The 19,982-nt window shown below is 37.3% G+C and overlaps 1 protein-coding gene across 2 annotated transcripts; it reads right to left on the reverse strand.

Annotated features, from left to right (window-relative positions):
- Positions 1–875: 875 nt before the first annotated feature.
- On the reverse strand, positions 876–17,892 carry rps6kb1b (ribosomal protein S6 kinase B1b). 2 transcript variants are annotated; one of them, XM_088345617.1, is made up of 16 exons: positions 17,699–17,892; positions 15,735–15,833; positions 13,291–13,334; positions 13,089–13,209; positions 12,934–13,002; positions 11,594–11,741; positions 10,162–10,219; positions 9,960–10,060; positions 7,589–7,679; positions 7,418–7,508; positions 6,594–6,701; positions 6,460–6,522; positions 5,735–5,812; positions 5,543–5,650; positions 5,367–5,479; positions 876–1,411 (listed from the first exon to the last, which is right to left on the reverse strand). In XM_088345617.1, exons 2-16 carry the CDS (start codon positions 15,789–15,791, stop codon positions 1,156–1,158), a joined length of 1,506 nt encoding a protein of 501 aa, XP_088201743.1. In that variant the 5' UTR covers positions 15,792–15,833; positions 17,699–17,892; the 3' UTR covers positions 876–1,155. The 2 variants fall into 2 exon arrangements, with proteins under 2 accessions (XP_088201743.1, XP_088201742.1); XM_088345616.1 differs by lacking the exon at positions 15,735–15,833 and having other exon boundaries at positions 17,699–17,890.
- Between the last annotated feature and the right edge of the window lie 2,090 nt (positions 17,893–19,982).

Below are 19,982 nucleotides of genomic sequence, written 5' to 3' on the forward strand. Positions count from 1 at the left end.
AGTTGAATTTGCTATATTCCATCTCCGACTCCAAAATACTGTGCATATTTGGTAGTTTCTCACTGTTAATTCTGAGATCCATGAATTGGCTAGTTCCATTTACTGCTCCTTGTAAAAAAAAAAGTCCAACTTTTTGTTTGAATCGTGTGAAAATTGCACTATGATTTTAAAGATGCATTTTTATGCTGTATAACGTTGTCACAATATTCCTGTTAATGGAAAGAGTTTGAACTACGATTACGCGTACAGGGTGGAAATTTCAATCTAGACGTGATGAGTTCGAGTATCATTAAATAAATGGCATTGAACGATGGCTATGTGTGAGTGCTGTCACACACAGAAAACAAACTGCACATTATGGTACTTTTATTGGAACTTCCCTTGCTTCACCAGGAATTGAAAAATGTCCTCCTGAACAAGCGATCCTGACGGAAGTTGTGAATTACGCGCCCCGAACAGGAACCAGCGTCCGGGTCAACGGATGGCACCGGGGCAGCAGTAGTGGGATGGCGTTTCCACATTATTGCCACTCGACAACGATCCGATCGTAAATCCAAAATGAGGAAGCCGATTACATCATTTTGTGCACCCAAGCACACTTACGGCAATCTGTGATGCCGCCTCGATGCTAAAAAAAAAGTCCCGTTTTCCCCCTAAACATAATTGATATGTTTAAATCAGGCTATCTTATTCATACTTGATGCATAGCACAGCGTTTGATGAAAGCTACCATTTTCATCTCTTCGTAACTACAGACCTAATTGGCATCTTTTGTTCATTGAACCGGGATTCACTCTTCTCCCGGCCGACTTCAATGGCAACCGCCAAATCAGCAAAGCACCTGTAAATCTTCTTGTAGAGCAGACACGTTCTGCTAAAATCCAGTCCTTCGATGAAGCATGTTGGGGGGTGGGTGATTTGTCATGAAAGCCGATTGGCCGGAAAAAACCTGTCGCTACGACGATGGTAACACTGTTGAAAGAACCGAGGCACGCTGGCATCCCAGATCAACGAGTTCCAACATGCAGCAGTGCATGTGATAGTGTGGATGAGCATCATAGGACCGAGTCTCAGATGTCCTTTTTGCTTTGCTTAAAAAAAAAACCAAAAACTCAAAAAAGGAGTCCAGAAATAAAGTTAAGAAGACGAGGCGTGTCATAGGTTCATACGTAAATGCTCGGGCCTTTTGGCCACCACGGGGTACGCTTGCTGCTTCATCTGGGCCAGGTTGACCCCGGACGGCTGGCGGATTGGAAGAGGGGCGGAGGCTTCAGAGTTTGTGGTCACATCCATCTGCTCCGGCGTGGAAACCTCCATGGCCTGGTCCTGAGGAGACTGCAGGACAGCCGGTCCGCCGCCAGGGAGAAGGGGGTTCCGGGACCAGCAGTCGCCTCCGGCAAATTTGACTGGGCTGAAAGGGAGGAGGGAGAAAGGATCATGGAAAGCAGCGGTCGGGAACCTCTGGATCGAGAGCTGGATATGGCTCTTTTCACGGGTACGTCTGACTCAAAGATAAAATGGGACCTTCGCTATTTCCCTGAATCCTTCCAAATATGAACTTAGCAAGGCGACACCGCTATTCCAAAGGGTTTGGGCCAATATACAGTATACAGGGCACCGTTTCAAATACAGTTTACAATCACTGTGTCATACCCTTTTTCATGGCCACATTCGAGCACTTTCAAGACATTTTCCCAGTACCTTCATGGAAGGATATCCAGCGCTGATCAAAAGAACGCAGTCGTTATTGTTGATTTTAATGACTAAAATATTGTCGCCATCCTACTGCTAGCACATAATTTTGTGCGAAATTGAGCTTTTCCTATCTATGATTTATAATCTTATTGTGTCCATGGTTGCTATAAACTGACATGAATTCTGCCATTCTGCTTCAACAATGTACGCAGAGCTCGGCTACGTCACACATGTTTACAAAAAGGTTTCTAAACAGTGGTGTCCTCTTGGGTGCAACCAGTAGGGGGAGGCGACGCCCTTTATCTACGTTTGCAGTGAGACACGCTATGATAAAACCCAAAAAACAAACTGTAAACATCCTTTTCCATAAAGTCCAACAAAGCACCCAGAGGAATTTGATTGAGTGAGAGGTAGAAATAAGCGAAGCTAAGCTTACACAGCGCAAGCGTTTACTTCTCTCTAAATATGCAGATATCCTTATTGTTTGCAATATTTTGTGACATTTTTTCAAAAAACACTTTGCTCACACCGTGTTTTGAAACCATTATTTAGGACATAAATGGTGACCAAAATGAGACTCAACACTCTTAAATAATGGAGAAGGGAGACCCATTTTACGTGTTATATTTATATTGATATGGGACAAAGGCTCTGACATTATTATTATTTGATAGACTTAAATAAATCATCAAACATCACACAGTGAAATAAAATGCACTGAAGAATTAGCTTATGTCTGAACATTCGGTTTGGCAGTTTTGTTGAATTTGGTTCAATATTAAAAATATAACGTGGCTCTCTCACTACATCACAGATTTGCATTGTGTGTGCATTCTGATAGGCTAAACAGTCTCCTTGCCCCCTTTTGACCATGTCTGCCTAACTGTCAACAAATAATATTTAGTTATAATGTGTTATTTAGATACCTGCAAAATAGAAATGGCAAAAATATAATGATCATGTATGTCACACTAATAAAATGATTGCACACTTTACTTCTTGGGGCAAAATTGAGATTTTTGCCAAAATCAGGTTCCCATAAAAAGCTGCTTTATCTGCACAAGTGTCAACCAATTATTTCAGATAACCAATAAATAGTACAATATAATAGCAAGATTATTTTTTAAATTATAATTTGACAGTGCAAAGGTTATTGTTAAAAAAAAGTTTTTATCAAATGAAATTATTTTATTTGTTAAATATTCGAGCCTGTAAATTAGGTTTGTTCTGTGGTTTCAAGATATTACACAGTTTTCAATAAGAGTTTCTACTTCATGGTTTTTGACCCGCAAAAAACGAGGGGTTATTGTATTTTTATCTTCCTCTACTGGAATGAAAGTAAAACTTCAAATGACGAAAAATTATTTTACAGTGGAACAAAATTGTTTTTTTTACAACATAACTTTTTTTCTCTGTCTCCAGTAAAATGATAAAGTAATGACTACAAATATGTGCAATATTTTTGTTTGATTCCATTTTTCTATTTTTGTTAGTTCAAAATTGATGAAAAAGCTCCCTCTTTTGGCCGAAAAGGTGAGTTTCTATTTACCGAATACAAAAGCCGAATTGAGATTGTGCGATAGGGGAAAACAGCAGTTGACAGGAATCCCCATCACAGAACTCTTAATTTGTTTGGGTATAATTTCATGGAAATCCCCGTTGACGGCATTTAAAGAGTTATTATACCAAATTTCCTCAAAAAGAGGATGACAAAAAAAAAAAAAACACTTGTTAATTATATATTTTAAACATTTTCCGTTTATTTTTTTTACATGAAAGCAATGATACATTTAATATTGAGATATTTAGAAAACAAATACCTTATTTTTTAACACTAAGTTGCACCCAAAAAAAAACCCTGAAAATTGGCTGAAATTCAAAGAGCGCCTATACTCCAGTGCAAGAAGCAAACTACTGTAAATAAAATTTGAAATGCATGATTCTAAAAGGATACTATTACACATGGTAACTAACCATTTATAAACGAACCTTATCTTCATCATGTTAGTTTACAATCCATTATATAGGTTATTCTTATTTTCTGATGTTTTTAAATGCAAACGTAGCTCTCACAGTAGCTTTAATTTTATATAACCTTTAGTCCGGTACACCTTAAATATGGAACATTTTTCAAAAAGGTCGATTTTTAGGGTGCACCTAATAAATGCAGTGCACCCTATAGGCCAGAAAATACTTTTTACGCAACTTTAATAAGGGCGATTGTGATCATGAACGCTTTTTCACGTAACATCGACAATTTGCTTTTAATCAGCAGAGTAGTAAGAACCGACAAACTAATTGCCAATGTTCCAAATTTGCTGGGCTCCGTCTACATGAGGAATTCGTGCAGTAGCTGTTAAGTGATAACACATTATTGTCCTCGTTATTGTCATCAAGCACATCCACTCATTTAGGTGCGTGGACAATCGAAAGTATATACTTAACCAATAAGAAAATCACAAACGATGGCGATGATCAGTTACAGCGGCCATCCCTTTATTTCTAAGGTTCACACACCCTTTTCACGGCCAAATACAAGAACTTTCAAGGCCAATTTTTCACTATTTCCAGTACCTTCAAAGAAAATAATCCAGCGCTGATCAAAAGAATGTTTTTTGTTGTTGTTGGCTTTGATGATTAAAATATAGTCACTAGCTTGCTGCTAGCACATACTTTGTGCTATTTTGCGCTGTTCCTATCCACGATCTATGATCTTTTTGTGTCAATGGGCTGCTATAAACAGACATGAATTCTGCCATTAAGCTTTATTAATGCACGCACAACTTCAATACACCACACTTGTTTAAAAACACGAAACAAGGCTATATATGTGTTGGGTAACAAGGGGGTTTTAATCAGGTAGACAAAAAAAAAGAAGTAATGTATGTATAAAAAAGAAAAATGAAAATGAGTCAAATACATCTACTCATTTTAATGATATTGACTGCTCTGAAGCAGATGGCATTCAATCTTTTTATCTTAAGACTGTTGATCTTTTGCTTTTATATATTTATTTTTTTTGCGTGTTTTTAGAAGATCTGTGTGTTAATGGGTTGAAATAGAATTGTAAGGGTTTTTTTGCATTTTAGGAGTTAATAAGTTTAATGTATATCTTTTTGTTTTGCATTTTCAGGGATTTTGTGTTGTTCGCCTTTACTTAAGTTCAGTGTGTGAAAATCTAAAGTTGTTTCATATTTTACCAGTGAATATTTAATTTACATTTCACCTGTTTTTAAGGGATCCACGGCAAAACAAATGAAATTACCAATGACTAAATAACTTGTTTATAACATGTTTTATTATTATTGAGAATATATTATTAAAAAACAAAAACAAACTGAGGAGCTGTTGGGAGCCAAAAGAGCTGGCTCTTCTCAGTGGGCCAAAAAAGCTTGAATTTCCATGACTATTGTCAGATAAACCTGTCAGTAGGGGTCAGAAACGCTTCACATGACGCCATTTAAAAAAAAAAAATTGTTTAAAAGCGCGGGCTGTCAATTCAGACTGGCAAGAAACACGGCAAAAAAAATTCAAGCATTTTCAAGCACTTCAACCAAAAATCAAGCATTTTCCTGACCTGGAAAACAAGATTAACTTTCAAGCAAAATCAAGGATTTCAAGCATCCGTTTAAACCCCTTAGGTATTGCCCGCACGACGATATCGGTTTTACCTGAGAGGCGTTCTTGGACTGCTGATGAATCGTCGGGGCGAACGGATTTTTGGCTCGAAGGAAAACTTCTCTTTGATGTTTTCCAGGACCGAAGGAGCCACGTACGTGAACCCCTGTGAGGAAAGCAGACTTGAGGTTTTTCCCGGTCGAGACGAGTAAGAGGAGGGGAGAGTTACCAGGAAAGCTTGATTGGCACTCTCGCTAAGCGTGGAGTCGTCGGGGCTGTCGACCGGCGTCTGACTTGTGAATTTCGAGTCAAACTGACTCACGTCTTCGGCTGATTGCTGCAAAAGCCCCAGAGTGTGTTATGTGTCTTCTAAAAATTTTTTCATAAAAAGCAAGTTTTTATGTGTCTTTCTACAACTCACCAAGAAAGGTTTGAAGGGAGGCTCCACTTTACGAGCCAGCAATTCCTCCCAGTTGATTTGTCGGAAGAAAGGATGAGCCTGAAAGACGTGAAGGGCAATTGTATACAATTCATAAAGGAACAAAGACAAACCCCTCCAAAACAGTACTCCTGCTTGTTAAAGGGACAGTGTGCATTAGCTAGTTTACAGTTAAATGTCGCTGTATTGTGTAATGCAACCGAAAACCAGTAGAATACAGAGCCTCAAAATCACTAAAATACACGTTTTTCAAAACATGTTTTTGCCCAGCCTTTAGCTACATTTTATTGGGTACCTCTAGAAGGGAAATGGCGAATAATCATGTCAGCTCCCTCTCTCTAGGCGAGGCTCATGCTATAAAAACAAATGCAAATTTCTTAACCGATGAGCATTTTAAAAAAAATGCATGTTTATTTGTTTGTATTTTATGCTCATTATTTAAATCAAGTTATTCTTTTTCAATGAATGACGTTTCTTTTACCACGACGAGGCGCTAAAAGTTCTACAAGTTCACTAAAAGTTCTTGTAAATGTTAAAAACTTGTTGGGAGCCAGGGCACAATTTTTGTCTTTGAATAAACCTTTTGCATCCTACCTTCTGAAAATTTAAATGTATATATTATACTTATTAGATTAAAAGTGTCAACATAAAATTTAGATGTATTTAAAAAATAAATCAATCGATATTTAAAAGCTGATGGTGCTCACCTGCACCTCTGTGGCATCGGCGGCGCCTGCCCCTAACCGCGAGGAAGCGTTTCTCTTCAGCAACTGCGTGCACATTTCAAGTCATTAACATGGCAGAAAACCTCACAGAGACACCATGAAGTGAGGAAAGTTACCTTCTTCAAAAGATCTCTGGCTTCCTGTGTGAGGTAGGGCGGGAGGCTGAGCTTACACTTCAAGATTTTGTCGATGGTCTTTTTGCGGTTTTCGCCAGTAAATGGCGGCTAGAGATAAAACATGAAATTAAACTTCCATTACAGCAGGAAATGCAATACACAGTGGTACCACTTTATACAAGAACCTCTAAACATGAGAATATTGAAATGGGAGGAAGTTGCTTTCGTTGTAAGTGGCAACTGGTCGTGCGACAGCTCTTTGATGCTATATGCCTTAGTCATTTTCGCAACATTTTGAAGAGAGGCAGAGATAAATCTCCTTGGATGAGTTTTCAAAAGACATGTAAAGTGATAGTGTTTTGAGTCCAGTTAACTAGGCTAAAGAAAGTGACGAATGAAAACTGATACAGGCAAATAGAAAAAAGAAAATGTGCCGTAAAATTTTTCGTGTTCACCATCACTCTTTCTGCAACTCTACCCTCCTATACCCGCACCTCTCCAACACACACCTGTAATGGCGACTCAAGCCCCTCTATGGTAAGTGAACATAATAAACTGACGTTTTATTTTGTTAATATCATCTTATACCTGTGATTTTTAAAGTACTGTTGGAATGTGTTTTTAGTGATCAAGAAAATGTCATTTCTGGCTATTTAGGGTTAACTTTGATGGTTGTGTGAGTTCATAAACAGGACAATTAGTTCATCATTCAATATCCGGAAAATTTGCTTGTTACATGAGCAATTCGAGCAACGAGCACGATCCCAGAATTTTTTTTAGCTCGTTTGATTAGGGATGGTTGACATTTTATAAGTGACACTGACCGCGCCGGTGAGCATGTCATACATCAGTGCCCCCAGACTCCACCAGTCTACCGCTCTGTTATGACCACTCCGCATCAATATCTCCGGGGCCCTGTAACAACGACAAGGCAATTCTCACACAATAGCAAAAAACAGGCTTGTGCACACTACGCACGTTAGGGAACTACTTACATATATTCAATGGTACCGCAGAAAGTGTGGGTGACTGTGCCATCATGAATGGACTCTTTGCAAAGCCCGAAATCCGTTAACTTTACGTGACCTGGAGGGAACACAAATTTCATGGTTTTGAACGATTACATATCTAATAAGTAATACACCAAATACAGGGTTCGTACAATTTTCATTGGCTAATTCAAGAACTTTTAAAGGACTTTTGAAATCAAATATTTCAATTTCTCCAGTACCATTAAATGAAGACATCGGGTGTCGGTTATATTTTTTTGCAGAGCCACAAATACACATTCGATTTTTCATCTTACATTTGTATCTATCAAGACATGATTTTCAGATCCCGAGTAAATCGCAAATATATTTATGGATCTGAACAATATGCATGTAAATGTATTTTAGGCAAATCTCTTTCCATATAGGTGGTAGATAAAAAATACATAATATGCAGCTTACACTTTAAAAGTTGCAAGAAGTTCTTTCATTAACAATTTCGAATGAAAAACGCTAGCACATGCACATGTCCTCTTAGCCGTGACATGTAGGGGGCGATGACGTCTCATAGAACAATGCCATGCAAATGAATGCCAGCTACTGTTAATCACAAGGGAATAAGAAATGCAATGGCAAAGCCAAGCTGCCAGATAGCAATGTCTACATCATTTTCAGGCAGACCTGTTGAGAAACATGGCAACAGTAATTTATAAGCACTTCACCCAAAAATCAAGCACTTTTCACACCTTGAAAAAACATTGAAATTTAACGTCAATGTTTCCAACACCCGTACGAACCCTGCAACTACTATTTGTTATGGGTTGACAAATTCTTTTTTGGGGGAAAATATTTTACAACAATCACAGAATAATTTTGTTGTTGAACAATCAGGTTAAAAATTTAATCATAATCCTCAGTTCTTGGTTTCCAAGCCTGCCTTTATTTTAGTGCTATCTGGAAGAAACATTTCATCTTTAGTATTCTTTAATGCATTGGTGCCCATTTGCAGCCTGCTGACACGTTTTCAGCAACCAGCAGCATCAGCAAAAAAAAAATATTTTATCACAACTTTACTCGAGCAAAATAAAAGCAGTACATGAGCTGGAATAGATGCATATCATTTACAATTTTTAAGTCAAAAAATGTGCATACATTTATTTTAGAAAATGGCGACCTTTTTTTGTTAAAGAAATAAAAATCTTGTGTGCAAATTGCACTTAAAAAATAAAGTGCTATGCTTTTATTGTCAACAATTGTATCATGTTGCTGATTCTCTCCAAATTTTACAGTTAAAATGAATCAAAAGGTGTTGAAATTGTTCAACTAATCAATGACTACAAATGGTAAAATTATCAACAGCTATTTGCAAAATTAACCACTTAAACAGGTGATTAAGAAATAGGTGTTTGTAGGACGTCACCAGTCACTGAAATGAATCATCACAGATATCATTAGAAAGTTTAAACTCTTGGGATTCATTTTAAAATGTACTCATCCCAGAAACATCACAATCAGTATGAAACAACAAAATTTCCTTATACAAAAACAGACTCGTAAAATTATTCCCAATATGGCAATTAGGCTGTGTCCTTTTAAAACCAGCCTCGGCAAATAGCGGGCTTTTTATTTTACAGTCCACAGCCCAGCATTATCCTATAAAGGCTTTTATTATTCAGACAAGATTGTCTTTTTGAGCCATGAATATATTTAGCCAGCAATAACCGAATAAACTGATGAGTGACACATTGGTTGGCCAATGAAATTCCAAACATAAATGTATACAATTTTTCTATGTGTTTTCAAATCAGAGCCAATAATCTATGGTCTGTGCAGCCCTTTGAGACTCCTTGTGATTAAGGGCTATACAAGTAAACAGGACTTGACTTGAAATACAATGTTTAGTTTTTCAGATTGAGATCAAAATTGACTAAGTACCAGGTAAGGCTTTAAGCTGTTGTCTAACTTTTTTTTTCCAGCTAAGATGCCCATGCTATACTCATATGTAGGCATTAGATTGCAGAGAAAAGATTTCGGTGAGAATAAAAACCTATTTTTGTGTGTTTCAACTCTGATTACTCAATGTTGGTAGCACTTGCAGTGATTTTTTCAGTTTGGGGGAAAACTTTAGAGTGTTACTTTTCAATGGAAACTCCAAACGGTTTAAGAACAGCATTCAATTTACGGTGGGTACATCTTGGATCGGGATTTCGGGCCAATTTTCCCAGGAATGTTAAGGGGTTAGTTGACTAAAGTTCAGTTAAAACTAACTCGTTCATTTGAAATAGTCCTTCCAGAAATCACAGCAAACGGCCCAGACGGATCACCTGCTCGCCGTGCAGTTTTGTCATCTTAACAAAACCTGGACGCTTTCACAAACCTTGATTGTTGAGCATGATGTTCTCCGGCTTGAGGTCTCTGTAAATGATGCCCTTTTGGTGCAGGTGACCCAGAGCCATGGAGATCTCTGCTAGGTAAAAACTACATGGAAGGATAATTAGCTCATTATCACCTTACACATTTTAATTGCCTCTCAGAGTACAAGTGCCTCCTGTTCCTTTTTTAATGTGTCATGATCTTACCACGCTGTGTCTTCCATAAAGATGCCCTCCCTTTCCAGCTGCATGAACAGTTCTCCACCTGCAAGGACAAACACGGCAGGACGAGTGATTAAACAACTGACAAGTTAGCCGCTGCTTCGCCTCACTTCAGACAAGGACAGCTTAACGTTTTCCCACAGACTACTACAGCATAGCATTACATTAGGTGCACTAGCATTTATTTTTACCATTATTAAACTAGTGGGTGAGGTAGAACGTCTATTGTACAGGATACCCTGGATTTGTTGCCAGTTAATTACAGATATGACAGTTATGTGCGAGATAGATGATGACAAAGCATGTAGTACATAACATACTAGTGATACATGATACCTAATGAAGAAAGCATATTTAGCTTGAGTATCGCAAAACTAATTTATCTTTGCGTGTAGGTGTTGATGCTCAAGAGACAGGGACCTGATTAGCTTTTACAAACACTGTCACTTGTAATGAAACGTAAGAGATTGTTTTGTTTCGAGGTTACAATTTCCTTAATCTATTGGTGGGTTACAATATGGTAGTAACACAAAGTTGCTTATACAATTTAAAACCATCTTTACATGTTTAGCTGGACCAAAAGTAATTATGAATTACATTATTTTCAAACAAATAACCCCACTCAATAAACATTTATTTGATGTAACTTTTATTCATAAAATAATACATTTTTTGAAATATATGGTATGTCTGAACAAGATAAAATTATTTTTTATCTGTATCAACGGAAAGCTGACAGTCCCTAATTTTGCAACAAAAAATGGTAGGCATAGCTCGAGACTAAATTGCTTGATTGCCAGGCAATTACTTAACCTGTTACTTTAGTTTGATAATCAACAGTCTTTAAAAAATACAAAATAAACTACTATTTAAATTTAGCACACTTTCTAATTTCATACTTTATTAAATAACGACCTAGTAAATTAATAAACATGACTTGCTTTAATTCAATTCATTTTCCAGCCGCGCACCCACAGACATCTCAGAAAGTTGTTATAATCTCCATTTGGATGTGTTTTATCTATAAAGGGACAATAATTATTATTAAGTGCCTCTTAAAGGTAAAAAAAACCTTTATTGAAAGGGGAAAAAACAGATTTAAATAATCAGGAAAAAATACATAAATGTTCATTTTTCGAAATACTCCTTGTTGAGAAATTAGCATTTAATTTACAGAAAGTGAGCCTCACTTAGAGGGAGCGGAAAAAAATGTTCGCTGCGGATATAAAAACCTATGAAAGGCTGAACAAATGTTTTGAAGTAAAGTGTGATTTGGTCACCGAGTCTCCGGAGTTGATATTCTTCCTTTTACTTTATGGCACTTATTTTTGATCACACTACACAATATAGCGACATTTGGTGGTAAAATACACACTGTCATGTGACCTGTGTCAGGCGTGCGCTCGGTGACACTGACCGCTCAGGTACTCCAAGATGAGGTACAGCTTCCCGCCTGTCTGAAAGGCGTAGATGAGATCAACAATGAAAGGATGCTTCACCTCCTCCAGGATGTTCCTTTCTGCCTTTGTGTGGGCTGTGTCTTTGGCGTTGCGTACAATCATCGCCTGTAACACATTTGTCAAAATAACATAAGAGTATACAATGGAGGAGAGTGATAGGTGAGTGCTGAGGTGAGTCATTGATCCACCTTCATATTGATAGTCACATTTGTTAATGATTGCTAAGAGGGCAGATCAAATGTTTGTCCTTGTTTTTGCCCTCTACTCAATAGAGCAACTGGTACATGAAAAAGCTTTCAAAACTGAGCCAATTTACATGTTTTACACAACAAAACTACCTACAAAATGTCCTGTGAGTGGATTTTGAAGCGTGAACCCTGTTTTTATTGCAAGCAACTACTTACACCATGATGCAAAATAAAGCTTTGCAACTTCCCAAATAGTCTGCAAGGAGTCACTGAGGTTGTTGGGGCCAGTCAAGGGGAAACCTTTCGAGTCTGGAACTGAATCTCCAGAGGCAGGCGTGTTTACAGTGCCGAAGCTGCAGCACAGCAGCAAACATGGCAAACTTCCAAATGGGGCCAGAAATTTTGACACCAGAACCGCTGGCCTCAAGGACACAAAATTCAGGGAAACTTCACTGCTAAAAATAAGTTGGTGTTGCGAAACATTACATTTAACAGGCCATTCATTGTGGATGACTTAAAACAAGAAATCAGAATCTTGATTTTTTTTTTTTTCAGTCTTGGGTGTGTTTTAATGTAAAAGAAATAGAGACACTACGCCAGGGACTTGTTCAACCAAGTTTTTTTTACTAATATGTATTAATAAGTTTAGCTTTGAAACATTTTTTATAATAATTCCTTCGATGGCTTTGTTATGGTCAAATTGTATATTGTCAATTTACTTTAGCAGCCCACTAAATACTTAAGCTAATGTACAATAGGAAAAAAAAATGCCATGATTCATTATAGACCAATTTACCTTCGAAAATGTTCACAAATAAAAGATTAGACAGATCACCAAGCCTTCTCTTTTATGACAGTTATGAGTGCAATAACTTCATTTATAACATTCCCTGTGCAGCTAATTAAGACTTTATGCTTAAACAACTTGAACCTACTACAACAAATGCACAAATGGGAGAAATTAATGCAAAATCAAAATAAATTGTGAAGACGAGGATATTTCTGAAAGCCACTGTGTTCCATTGAATTTCCCGGAATCCTCGTAGCGCCCATTCCAAAAACTGACAAATAATCTTTATAAAAGTTGTATTAAAGTGAGTTTAACATACCTTTTTTAAGACTTTCATGGCAAATATCTTGCCTGAAGCCGCTCCCACGACTTTGCGAACTTGAAAAACCTGAAAAGGGCACCAGATTAATTTTCAAACGTGCCAGACAAAAGTGAATGAAATACATAAAAAATATGCATCTCTACAACACAAACCTTTCCATAACCGCCTTTACCCAGAACTCTAAGGAGTTCGAAACACTCAGGTCTTATGTTTTCCGTTCCCTGGTTGACGTTGTCTTCCGATATCTCGATCTTCTCACAACCCTCCATGTTACTGCGAAGAGTATTACGTATGAGACACAAAAACATGTTAGAGTGATATGATTCCTATTGGCGACTGAAATTCAATACATACAATTCAAATCCGCTGCACTGGTCCATGATGTCATTGATTTGTGCCTGGAAGAAAGCAGATGCAGGAGTGCACAGTCAAAAATATTGCAAGGTTGCAGATAAGGAAATAACAAACAATCATTGTAATGATAGATTTATTTGTGGATTAATTTAAAAAACACCTATTTATTTAAATTCATATATTCTAAAACGCAAAATTTGCTTGAGTAAACCACTATAGGAATCATAACAAAATGGTCAATTAGTGAGTGATTTTGCCTTTCCGTGTGAGAAAACTAAGAAAAATTATGGATTTAGAAAATTGTTTTCCAAAGTGAAAGCAGATAGCTGGGGTCAAGCCAAAACTTTTTACTTCCAAAATTAAGTCATTTAATTCGACCCCATTCAAAATGCAATCATTTTTAAAAACAAAACCCACAGATGAGGGCTGAACAATTAAAAAAAAATTCCAAAAAGTGAAATTGGTATTAAAATCCATAAAAAGTCTCATCTCAAATTAGCGATAAAATTACAGAACTTCTCTATTGAAAACAACTTTATAAAATAATTGAATGTGTCTTTATTGTCCTAAAAAAACGAGTGAACATAGCTTACAATGAGATTCAACATGCCACTCCATGATTAACATATGACACAAAATCAAAACAAATAATATAAAAAAAGAATCTTAGGATAGTCAAAAACATTTAAAAGGTAGTTGGAGACTGGCATTAGTTTATAAGCGTCTCAGAAGGAGCAAATACTTGATGTTGACTAGCAAATATTCTGTGAATTTACAGAATGACTAATCCCAGATGTATTTAAAAATATAGATTATGATAATGGTTTCCAATTTATATGATAGTTGCCGATTCATTTCATCTGATGAATTTCCTTATAGTTTCACTTTTAGCGACAAAACAACAATGCGTCTTTCCCAAGCAAGAATGTCAACATTTCACTTGTTTCCTGTAAACAATGAGCCGCTTGACATGATTAAAGTGAAAATGATATCAAAAGCCACACCTTTTATCAGAAATTGTAGTTTAAGCTAAAAGTAAAAGCTACGAGCTTATAACTAGGTAGGTTCCAGTAAACTATAGGAAATACGACAGGTTGAAGTGGCAGAGTTTCCTGAACATTATGATGCAAGACGTGAAGCAATAGACTAAGTTTAAACAACTAAAATTTAAAAAAAGAAGACCAAAATAGCTTTTTTTTCTATTTTTGCAACATTGCAAAGTTTTGCCCCATGTTATCCCAAGCTGATGCTGAGATGATAATTTATGCATTTGTGACTTATCTCAATTACAGTAACATATTGCTCATTATGTCAAGTATTAAAAGTGAGAAGCGGGTCCAATCCAAACTCAAAACCCAACATTTTCATCCTATCCGTCATAAAATGCTTTACATGTTCCCCCTTTAATGAATGTACTTTTTTAAAAATTGATAACCACTGTTCTATAACCTGAGTATAGTGACCATTGGTATCTTGAAGGGTGCTTTCGAATCAAATGTATTAATATTATAAAATAAAAAATATTGCAGTGAGATCTTTGACTACGACAGGAAAGGTCGATCATATTACCCCAATTTTAGCTGACCGAACTGGATCTCTGACAAAATATGGTGTGATTTTACAGTTCTGTTGTCATTAGGGTGCAAGGATTAGTCGATGTCGACAGAAATCAATAATAAAAAATTGTAGATAACGAATTTCATCATCGACAATTATTGACAGACACGTTTTTCTACTATATTGAGGCATCACTACATGAATATAATCTCTGCTAAGAGTCGCGCAAGGGCAATAGCCAATAGTGTCTGTCTGGAGCAGAAACAAACACATAGAAAGGGTGGCCTCAACATCAACTATGTGTAAAAAAATTAATGACGTTTTAGAGCATTTTAGTCTGGATATGGCCAATAAAAAAACTACATACCTTGCGTATCATGGCGGTAGATCGGTGACGCATGAACATTTAAAGATCACGTCAGGCAGTTAAACGAAAAATAGTCTGACTCGCCCCACTAGGATTCATGTAACGTCCAAGCAATTACGGTTTCCACGACATGCATTGAACATCTTATATGCGTATAAGAGAGCCTGAGCGTTGTGCCAGACTGTGCCTGACAAATGAAATTAAATGCATGAAGTCTGAAGAACATATATCAATTGTTTAAACTTTTGATTTTTAAACTGTTGAGAATCGTTAAGTACTTTTGCAGTTGACCACTGAATGTACTTAAAAAGGACGTCATATTTGTTTTACTATTCCACTGCTGCTATTGTCTCTTCTTGATTTTAAATGAAAATGAAATGATCTGCATTTATATAGCGCTTTTCAAGTCAATGACTTCCCAAAGCGCTTTACAGTGTGCTTCACATTTCCCAATAGCGGCCATGCAGCCATGTAAGGCGCTAACCTGCTTATTGGGGGCATTAGGGGTTCAGTGTCTTACCCAAGGACACTTTGACATGTAACACGGAGGAGCTGGGATTCGAACCTGCGACCTCATGATGCCCAGACGAGCGCTCTACCTCCTGAGCTACTGCCGCCCCTATTTGTAAAAAATTGACAGGTTTATTTATGTCTCTATTGACAGAGCACGGTGCATTATTGGTTTGACATAGTGCATTTTTATAATGATTTTGTTTGAATCCTGAACATGTTCAATACGAGTACAGACGCTCCCCTACTTACGACCATTCGACTTATGAAAAACGGTAGATAAGAACATTTTTTTGGGATGTCGAAAAATATCAGGACATTGCTGTCAGTTAAATTTTGTATTGTGTGCACCTTTTTATGAAAACGGGACATTACTGTAGTGCTTCTTTCCGCCACTACCAGCATGTGGTGGCGCTGTGAGAGGTCACACAGCATCGACCCGAAAGAAGAAATCTGCTTTCTCTTCCTAGTTTGTGTGTAAACACACTGTACTGAATCTCCAGCGCTCTAAGAACTTTATTGTTTAATATTGAGTGCATCTATTATATATTGTTGTGTGAAGTGTCAAGAAGAAGCGAGCCGTTTCTTTTGAAATTAAAGTGGAATAAGAAAGCTTGATGCGGTTGAGAAAATGGTCGGAACGCATTTTTTGGGCCACTTTTTACCACGGAGGAGGACCTCTTCCACAAGTAAGTTAAACCTCACTTTATTTATCTTTATAGAGCATATTTTGTGAAATGTTTATTTTTTTAGTATAAAACAATACAGATTACTTATACAAGCCGTAAACATTAAACATACAAATTATAGCACTGAAGCAACTTACAAATTCAACTTACGAACGATCGTCAGGAAGTAGGGTAGCGTCTGTATGTACACATTTATTAAATTTCATTAATATTTTGTTTTAACAAATTTATCCTTATCCAGATTTTTGATTTGCACTGAAAGGGGAAACCCTCCAATTAGGTTATACACATTTAATAACAATAAGGGCAGTTCTTTCATTCATCGAGTCAAAACATTGTTTTTTCAATGTACCCATTTTTCTTGTTATTTATCAATTAACAATTAAATCAAATTCATGCTAGATTTCAGGGGTATTTTTTTTTTGAATTATGCAATTATTTGACGAATAGCTTCATTAATCGTGCAGACTTACCTGAAAGGTGCTTCCAACTCAAAAGTATCATCCTTATGTTATGCTGCAGCAAAACAATTGACTCTAGCAAGAAGGTTTGATCATAAAACCCAAATTTTAATAATAATAATAATTTCCTTGTATTGTCATTCTGTGTAACAATGTACACAGAACGAAATGTCGATTGCACCTGACCCGTTGTAGCGAGCCGATGCAGCTGTCCATAACTGATTCACTGTCTAATTAAGATATGATTTGAAAATTCTGCTGCTATACAATTTTGCATGCCCTTACCCCCTCCTATCTTCCTGATTTCAAATATCAAAAAGGTGATCACGTTATTTGATGGCAAACTTTTAAAAGCAGGTTAAACTGCATAATTCCCTTTAGGGGATTTTAGTACCCTGACAAAATCAATCGGTCGTGTGCTAGTACCTTAAGCACTACTGTGAAAAACTGCACACAGAGCCACTCTGTAACAGTACTGCCAAAATAAACTGTTGCACAGTGGCACATTTATCACTACTGCCCAGAAGCCAAATAAGGCTGCGCTTGCACAATTCTAACATGACAGTTATAACATGTAAACACAAGAGCGAGAAACTTCACCCAGCATATGTTATTAGATGTCAAACGGTTCTTTCTTATTATTTATTGAATTAGTAAGTGTTAAAAGTGAAGCGCGTGTTAGCTTGTGCTAAAAAATAAGGCCCGGGACCTCCGGCTGCGGGTGTAGGCCCGCGGTGGTTGGCGAGGCTAAGCTGCTAAGCTAGCTCGAGTTTTAGCTGTGACAAGTGAAAGCGGTTTATCGCTTAAGGTTCATTTTAAAGTACCTCGTCGGTCTCATCATCGGAGACATTTTCTTCCGGCTGGTCCAAATCAATGTCGAACACACCGGCCATGGCAGCGCTTCGCTCGGTTCGCTCTGTCACCGCAAGATTTACGTCCCCCGCCTCATGGACTGAAACACACTGCCGCCATGACCGGCTACTACACGGAGCATGCGCAGTGCGGTACACAACCAAAGAGGCGGTAGGCAGCATGGCTTGCCAAGCCCCCCCCCCTTTTTTCCGGCACAAATCGCCAGGGTTGGGTAGGGTTACTTTAACTGGATTACTTTCAATTACTTTTGGATTACTCCAATACCAAATATGCTAATAAAAGACAAAAGAAACTAAATATGAATAAAATTACTAAATTTTGTGCAGGCCGGGGGAGTAACGGAATACATGGAACATGGAAAATGATGTTGGCAAGCTGTTAGGATTTATTTTCATTTTGTTTCTGTCGCATTTTATGTTAGTTTTGCCGGAGATCAAAGAGATCAAAGCCAGGAGAGAAAGCTTACCACGTGTTGTGAGTCATAATTTTATTCATATTTAGTTTCTTTTGTCTTCTATTAGCATGTTTGGTATTGGAGTAATCCAAAAGTAATCCAGTTAAAGTAACTCTACCCAACCCTGCAAATCGCGATGGGAATTCTGGCTCTATTTAAAGATGCGGCTCTTTCGGTTTGTCTCGATAAAAAGAGCTGTGAATTTTGGCTCCCAAACCGCTTTTCTAATATTTTTTTGTCTTCGTCTTTTTTATGTTGTGTTACTGACAGGGTTGGGTAGAGTTACTTTAACTGGATTACTTTCAATTACTTTTGGATTACTCCAATACCAAATATGCTAATAAAAGACAAAAGAAACTAAATATGAATACAATTATGACTCACAACACGTGGTAAGCTTTCTCTCCTGGCTTTGATCTCTTTGATCTCCGGCAAAACTAACATAAAATGTGACAGAAACAAAATGAAAATAAATCCATACAGCTTGCCAACATGATTTTTGCCGTTCCATGTATTCCGTTACTCCCCAAGCCTGCACAAAATGTAGTAATTTTTTTCATATTTAGTTTCTTTTGAATAGGACACAACAGTAAACAAAGAGTAAAACAAGAAAGTAATAAATAGCCCATCAAACACATTATAGTTAAAAGGGGCAGTGTGTGAGGCATTTGGTCAAGAATAGACAAATCTGAAGAGGTGAGTTTTTAGTCCGGATATGCTACTCTTTTACATTTGCCCATAATTTCAATACAAAGTGAAGAAAAAAGAGAAGGAGAAAGTATAAGAGAAAAAGGAAGAGAAAAAAGAGAAAGAAATAGAGAGGGATAGGGAAAGAAAGAAATAGAGAGGGATAAAAGAAAGAAAGAAAGAAAGAAAGAAAGAAAGAAAAAGAAAGAAAGAAAGAAAAAAAGAAAGACCAGACAGACAGACAGACAGAAAGAAAAAAAGAAAGAAAGAAAGAAAGAAAGAAAGAAAGAAATAGAGAAAGAAAAAGTGAGCAGGAAAGAAAGAGAAAAATGGGGCAGGAAATCCAATGAAAGAGAAAGACAAAGAATGAAAGAGAATGAGAGCGAGAAAAAGCGAGCGAGAGAAAGAGGGTGTGAGAAAGAGAGTGAGAAAAAGAAAGGGAGAGAGAAAGAAGAAGACAAAAAGTGAAAGAGAAAGAAAAGGAAAGATGTAGAGAGAGAAATGATGTGGTCTGTGTAGCCCATTAAGACTTCTTGTGATTAAGGGCTGTACAAATAAACATGACATGACTTGGTTGGCCGAATGGTTGGATCCTCGGATCTCTGATCCACTAGGGTCGTAGAGGCATCATTTCCTGTGGTGTGTCTTGGGAAAGTACAGCCTGGTCACTACGTCACTTTAACACTTTAGTACAAGATAAGCTAACCTTGCTCATTGCACAACCATGTACATTTGTACAATTCAGAACTTTTCTTTACAAAGGGACCATATGCACGTTATGACTTATGTGTCCGCACTGTCTATTTATGTGCTGTACTGTCTCTGTTCATGCGGCAGAATTGACAATAAAGCTGACTTTTGACTTTGATGGCGCCGACCTGACTGGAAAGAAAGAGGGATGATGAAATAAAAGGAAAGGAAGAGAAAAAGAAAAGGAGAGAAAGACGGCCGTAGCTCAGGAGGTAGAGCGCTCATCTTGGGATCAAGAGATCACAGTTCGAATCTTGGCTCCTCCGTGTTACATGTCGAAGTGTCCTTGGGTAAGACACTGAACCCCTAATGCCCCCAATAAGCAGGTTGGCGCCTTGCCTGGC

This window comes from Urocampus carinirostris, chromosome 10, assembly GCF_059441175.1.
Source record: "Urocampus carinirostris isolate Australia breed hairy pipefish chromosome 10, RoL_Ucar_1.0, whole genome shotgun sequence".
In the NCBI taxonomy this organism is placed as follows: Eukaryota; Metazoa; Chordata; class Actinopteri; order Syngnathiformes; family Syngnathidae; genus Urocampus; species Urocampus carinirostris.